The 6,208-nt window shown below is 30.7% G+C and overlaps 1 protein-coding gene across 1 annotated transcript; it reads left to right on the plus strand.

The window, feature by feature from the left end:
* Positions 1 to 1,894: 1,894 nt before the first annotated feature.
* LOC141697477 (calcineurin B-like protein 1) lies at positions 1,895 to 5,730 on the plus strand. Its single transcript, XM_074501883.1, has 9 exons — positions 1,895 to 2,100; positions 2,594 to 2,720; positions 2,830 to 2,912; positions 3,039 to 3,098; positions 3,490 to 3,598; positions 3,731 to 3,783; positions 4,960 to 5,040; positions 5,253 to 5,365; positions 5,452 to 5,730. The coding sequence occupies exons 2-9, from the start codon at positions 2,642 to 2,644 to the stop codon at positions 5,513 to 5,515; spliced, it is 642 nt and encodes a 213-aa protein (XP_074357984.1). The 5' UTR covers positions 1,895 to 2,100; positions 2,594 to 2,641; the 3' UTR covers positions 5,516 to 5,730.
* The last annotated feature ends 478 nt before the right edge of the window (positions 5,731 to 6,208 follow it).

The following is a 6,208-nucleotide window of genomic DNA, read 5'->3' on the forward strand; positions in this document are numbered from 1 at the left end:
CACATAATGAGCAATTGAACTTAAACAAAGTACAGAGCTACATTCTAATACATACCAATTCCTCCTTTCTATAAAAATCACCCATACTTGTACAAACAAAACATATCTGAACTTCTTTTAGATCCATTTCTGCATTAATTTACATTCAACGATCAATCGAACATCAAACTCTTATTCTAACAATGAGAATACGTAAAAGATAATTGAACAACTTACTTCTTTCGGAATGAGTACCCCCGATGAAATGGTATGGATTAGTTATTGTACTGAATGCTACACTTCAATCTCTAAGCATAAATTACTTGAATCAGCTTCAAATTGAAAGAGAGAGTGTGTGAATTGTGAATTTTAAGTGAGTTTTGTCTGTTTCAAATTGAGAGTGTATGAGTTGTAATTGAGTTATGCTGATTTGCTTCTTTTTTTTTGAAATATGTTTGTGTATTATTCAACTATTTTGTCCATCCTAAAAACCTAATTTTAAATGTTAAATTCATATTTTACTTTTCCTTATAAATTGAATGGAAATATAAATGCTTTATTAACGTATTTTAATTAAAATCAAAAAATTCTATAATTATGTTTTATATCAATGCAGTACATAATTTAGAAAAGCTTTAATAACTTGCCGCTATACATACTTTTTAAGATGCAGAATATGTGATGTCATCTAAGAATGAATGTGAGTGTTGTATTGTATGTATATCTTTTTTTCATTAAATTAAATCACATTATTTAATTTTGGTATTGTCTAAACTATTCATGGCAATATTATTTGACAGACTTTTACCTAAACTCGACACCATTATATTTCAGTGAAAAATAAACTATTCAAATGGTAAAAATATTTATTTGGTGCGAATCGTAAAAATTAATAAAAAAACTTTTTTGCTAGCATGCGTAGCTGACTCATCAAACTGGAAAGGTCATTTACGTTCCCTGTTACTAATATACAATAAAGACAATTAACCAACAAAATTCATTTTGCACATAATTTATAATTACAATACTGAATTATACTTTATTCCCTTAATCACGTCGCGAAATTTCCAGTCGCTACAGTATGGATTGCTCAAATGCATGATTGTAACATTTGATATAAAATATTCTATCAACTCAAACTCAATCCCCAAGTTTTAAATATAATTCATTTCATCTATAAATGTTAAATCATTATATGTTTACTTAATAGTTATTTGATTTTATGATATGAAGAACATGCATGTATGAATGAAATCAGATTCGAACAATTACTTAATCACTCATCACTAATGTTCAACAAAATTAAAGATATACACAGAAGTATCATATGATATACTATATGTGGAAAAAAAATCAATGATGTAAGGGTGCATATAGAGGAGGAAGTAACAAAATGGACCCGGTGAATAACAATAATACCTCCGTTTTTTATTTAAGTGATAGTTACTCTGTAGTTGTAGTAAAAATAAAAACTAAATTTTTTTGGTACATGATAAAAGAATAGAAGATATCTTAATTGTATTTCAATTTGGCCACAATTTGGTATCTATACATTTTTTTCATAAAATTAAACCACATTAAGTAATTCATGTTATTGTCTAATTTGAAAATTTTATTTTTCTCTTATATATTAGCAACAAAAAAATTTAACTAACATCATATCGCAACTATTCGGGGCAATATTATTTAAGATACTTTTATCTAAACTCAACACCGATTTCCGGCGAAAAATAAAATATTCAAATTATAAAAACAAATGGATAAATAATTTATTTGGTGCTAATCGTGAAAAATAATAAAATTAATTTTTTTTGCTAGTACGCTTAGCGCGGGACAAAGGTCCCTAGTAAATTCTAAAAACGGATTTGGGAGATGGGAAATAAAAAAGGAAATATTCCTCAAGTATATATTGATGTGGTTGTCTTGTCTCCCTGCCCTCTCTCGCCACCTGTGCTTGCCAAAACAAAATCAAAAACACAAACCCCCTTTCAATCTCTCTCTCTCTCTCTCTCGATAAACATTCCTTCTGCTATTAGCTTATCGTAATGTCTTACACCTATATATACACCTTTCAAGTCTTTCTCTTTTGCTATTTCTTTCTCTAAGAGGGACTTATTGTGGGTAAGTTATATATTTCATTCCTGCGTTGTATATTACTATGATTTGAAGATTCAAATTTGTACATGGGGTTCTTCAAATCAATCTTGTTCTTGAATAATTTGTGGAAAGTTTTGATTTTTGTTTAATTTTTAATCTTTATGTTAGTGATATTTGTTTTAAGATTGTAGTTCTTGTTAATTTGCATATGTTTGTTTATGCAGAACAATACACTTGGATTAACTTTAATGCCTTGAAGAATTTAATAGAATTATTATAATTATTTGTAATGTGGGAAATTAAAGCTGTAATAATTTACTGACTTCAGTTTTTTTGCTCTATTTTATGTTTATTTTGGTGAACATGATTGTTTAAATCTTTCTCTCGTCAGCACTAGAGTTTATTAAGTTGTCATTGTTGATTGTCCGACTGAAATTGAACTGATTATGTTGTATGTTGTTATTTGTATTGAAATTGTAATTTGCAAGGCTAAGATGGTTTTGATGTTATATTGTAGTTAAGCACAGGGGCTTGTCCAGCGGTGAGCTTCTTTTCCGGAAACTTAATGGGCTGTTTTCAGTCAAAATCTAGAAAGCAGTTTCCGGGGCATGAAGATCCAGTGGCTCTCGCTTCCCAAACAGCTTGTAAGCTACTAGCTATTTCCCTCAGAATAAGGACATGTTCTTTAGATAATTTAGCCTGCCCTTTTCCTCACGTGATGATTTAGTTGAGGTTTTATATGTGTTTATGCAGTTGGTGTCAGTGAAGTTGAAGCACTATTTGAATTGTACAAGAGCATCAGCAGTTCTGTGATTGATGATGGCCTGATAAACAAGGTATTATTATCTTCTGGCCTTCACAATTGTTGAATTAATTATTGCTTTGTTCACAACAAACTCTTCAGGACGCTGATAGCTCTTTTTTATCGTCAATTTTTCTGAATTTGTGTTAAAATTATGCAGGAGGAGTTACAATTGGCTTTATTTAAGAACAAAAAGAAAGAAAACCTCTTTGCGAATAGGGTATGATTCTCAAGACCAATTTTCTTCTTATTTATACTTGAGATAAATTTGTTCATTGTGATTCCCAGCCACCTTTTAAGTAGCCCTTAACATTTATGAAAAGCACTACTTTATAGAGTCTTTTATTAGACATACAATGTTTGAGTGAAATTTAGTTAATTTTGTTATTAGTAACAATTTTACTTTATAACCTTTTACTTTTAAAATCGTTACCCTGTACATATGATAAGAAAATCAGAAATCAATAACACAGGCATTCCTGTAAACTAAGATAGGTTTTAAGTCTATACAAAAAGGATCTACGCTCCTTTTTTAAAATAATTATGTTAGGATTTTCATTGAGATAATAGTAATTACATATCTCTGTAATTCCTGGTATCTTTTCTTGCAGATTTTTGAGCTCTTTGATGTCAAACGAAAAGGGGTCATTGATTTTGATGACTTTGTTCGATCACTCAATGTTTTCCATCCAAATGCCTCACGGGAAGACAAAATTAATTGTAAAGCTCGAATTGTGCCTCCATAATCTTTGATTTGGATATGCGTGCCTTATTTTATTAATGCAATCTTTTCTTGGATCGTTAAAGTTAAACAACTTTCTTCTTATTCTAACATTTTGTATTGTAATGCAGTTTCATTCACCCTCTATGATATGGATGGTACAGGATTTATTGAACGGCAAGAGGTATGATTCTAGCCAACTAATACAGAAACTCTTATTAGCCTGGAATTTATTCATTAGGACCTTATTTTGTTTTAAATGTAGTGCACCTTGCTTAATGTAATGGTAAGACTTCCATGACTTCCTGAAAATACCAAAGTTAAAGCGGTCATAGTGCAGAGGAAGGAATTAAACAAATCTTTTATTATCTAGGGATCAAATTATTTGTGAATATTTAGGTGTTTAGGGAAATAGATTATAGGTATTTTTAGATATGTGGTAGTAGATTCATGAAATGAGTTCTTTTTTAAATTTTATCAATATAGTAGATTAGTGCCGGAAAGAAAATTTGTTAAACTTTTGTATCTATCAAGCCGGGCTTACAAGTAATATGATTTCAATATAAACTATTCCAGTTCTCATCATTAATCATATTGTGAAGATTGTGATATGTGAATATTTTGAATTGATGATTATTGTATAGATTCAAGGATTTAGTTGTGTTTGTCCCTGCAGAGATCGGTTTTGTCCCTTGTTTCAATCGTTTTTAACCTTGTCCGACATCAAACATCAAATCCAATCCAATCATTGCCATATGAATACTTCTGGACACAACATTCCTCTGCCCTCCGTAGTTATATTTTTCCACCTTTCCTCTCCACCTTTTTGTTGCCAAGTTCCTCTTTACTGTTTACTTGACTGGACATGTAAAATTATTTAGAGAAAGAAAACTGTAGTCTCCAAATTATATCCGTAGTTTTTCATTACCAACAAAATTAACACTTCTTTTAGAGAAAGTTGAAAGTTCAGTTACTCCATGAAAAGTTGTAAGCTATTTTTCACTCCTGTTACCACGTAATATATTCAAGATGAGAGAACGTGGTTCTGAAATCTGCGAGTTTGGGCTTGGTGTGTGTCTGTCCCCAAGTTCTGAGTTCATGTTGCCCTACGCTAAGAATTATCTGCATGGTCGCTGGTTGGTGATATGAAAAGTTTATAGAATTCTAGTTCCTAAAATATAGTTTTACCATTTTTTCGGTATAAATCAATAATTTCAGCATTGGATAGTATCATATTACTAGTAATAGTAGCTCTATTTGCAATTAAAACATACTGGTCAGGAGTTTTATTTGTGCATTTAGACAAATGCTTTATTGTTTACTACTTGCAGGCATTTTAAATTATATGTTGTGTGTGCAGGTTAAGCAAATGGTAATTGCTCTTTTATGTGAGTCTGAAATGAAATTGGCCGATGAGACGATTGAGATGCTTCTGGATAAGGTAAATATTTTGGTCTGAATCGAATTACTTTTCCTCTTTGGTTAACATTCCTGTTTGCGAATAAGATAGTTTTGTTTAGTTTTTTTTTGTTATTCGGTAACGTGTTTTATGTATTGGGTTTTGCTCTGCTCATAATTTATATTCTGTGATCATTCATGTCCAAAAAGCTCTTCTGTTTGCTGATACACTTGTTTGTCTAATCTCTTGAGCAGACATTTTTAGAAGCTGATGTGAATCAGGATGGAAAAATTGACAGAACAGAATGGCTCAATTTTGTGACAAAAAACCCATCCTTGCTGAAAATAATGACACTTCCTTATCTCAGGTATGGCAGTCATACTTTTTACTATATTTTTCTTAAATATCTAGCAACTTCATTAAGCTCATGCATTTGGTCGGACAAAAATGCAGGGACGTTACTACAACTTTTCCTAGTTTTGTCTTCAATTCAGAAGTTGATGAGATTGCTACATAATCAAGAAAGATGTAACAAACTTAAGTATCTCATGTTATCATAGACTTATAGTTGAGCAGGTATTGAGTGTATTATTACACATTATATAGAAGAAAAATGCTTGCTACTTAGTGAGAGAATGCATTGACAGACAAGGCTGAATGTTTTTGGCATCTCTCAAATTGTAGGATGCATGTTTTCTTCTGATAATGTTTAGTCGGCAATTTTTCTTGTTACTGGTTTTGCTTTTGGCTTGTCTAGATATTAGTGGGTGATGTTTGATGCTAACTCATATAAAACTTAAAAATAACAAGCAGTGTGGATTGAAAATTGTCTGAAAAACATTGCTATGTGAAAGACAACAATATCCGCCTAAAGAATACAAAACATGCCATTGATTTAATCTTTTACCAATTTCTTAGATAATTACAGAAATATATGCTTCATATAATATTAATTTATACTGAAAGCTGATAAGCTCGATATATAATTTCTATAGTTTCGAATAAGAAGAAAACGTAGAGTGAGACCAGTTTTACCAGAGAGATGAATTTAGAGGATCTCTCACCTGTGTTATTAGTTTGGTGCATCTGTTTTTATTTCGGAAAATCAAGGGGTTGTATCTACATTTTAGAGTATCGGCAAAAATTTGTTGATTTAAAGTATTTTTTGTTAATTTTGAGGTTATTTTACTAATATATCCCATTTTAAAGC

Source organism: Apium graveolens, chromosome 11 (genome assembly GCF_009905375.1).
Source record: "Apium graveolens cultivar Ventura chromosome 11, ASM990537v1, whole genome shotgun sequence".
Classification (NCBI taxonomy): Eukaryota; Viridiplantae; Streptophyta; class Magnoliopsida; order Apiales; family Apiaceae; genus Apium; species Apium graveolens.

What these genes read in the sequence shown, in the direction of transcription:
- LOC141697477 (XM_074501883.1), top strand. Translation starts at nt 2,642, where the DNA reads ATGGGCTGTTTTCAGTCAAAATCTAGAAAGCAGTTTCCGGGGCATGAA. An exon ending in AAAACCTCTTTGCGAATAGG is followed by an intron (nt 3,099 to 3,489) that starts GTATGATTCTCA and finishes CTTTTCTTGCAG; the next exon opens with ATTTTTGAGCTCTTTGATGT. An exon ending in TTGAGATGCTTCTGGATAAG is followed by an intron (nt 5,041 to 5,252) that starts GTAAATATTTTG and finishes TCTCTTGAGCAG; the next exon opens with ACATTTTTAGAAGCTGATGT.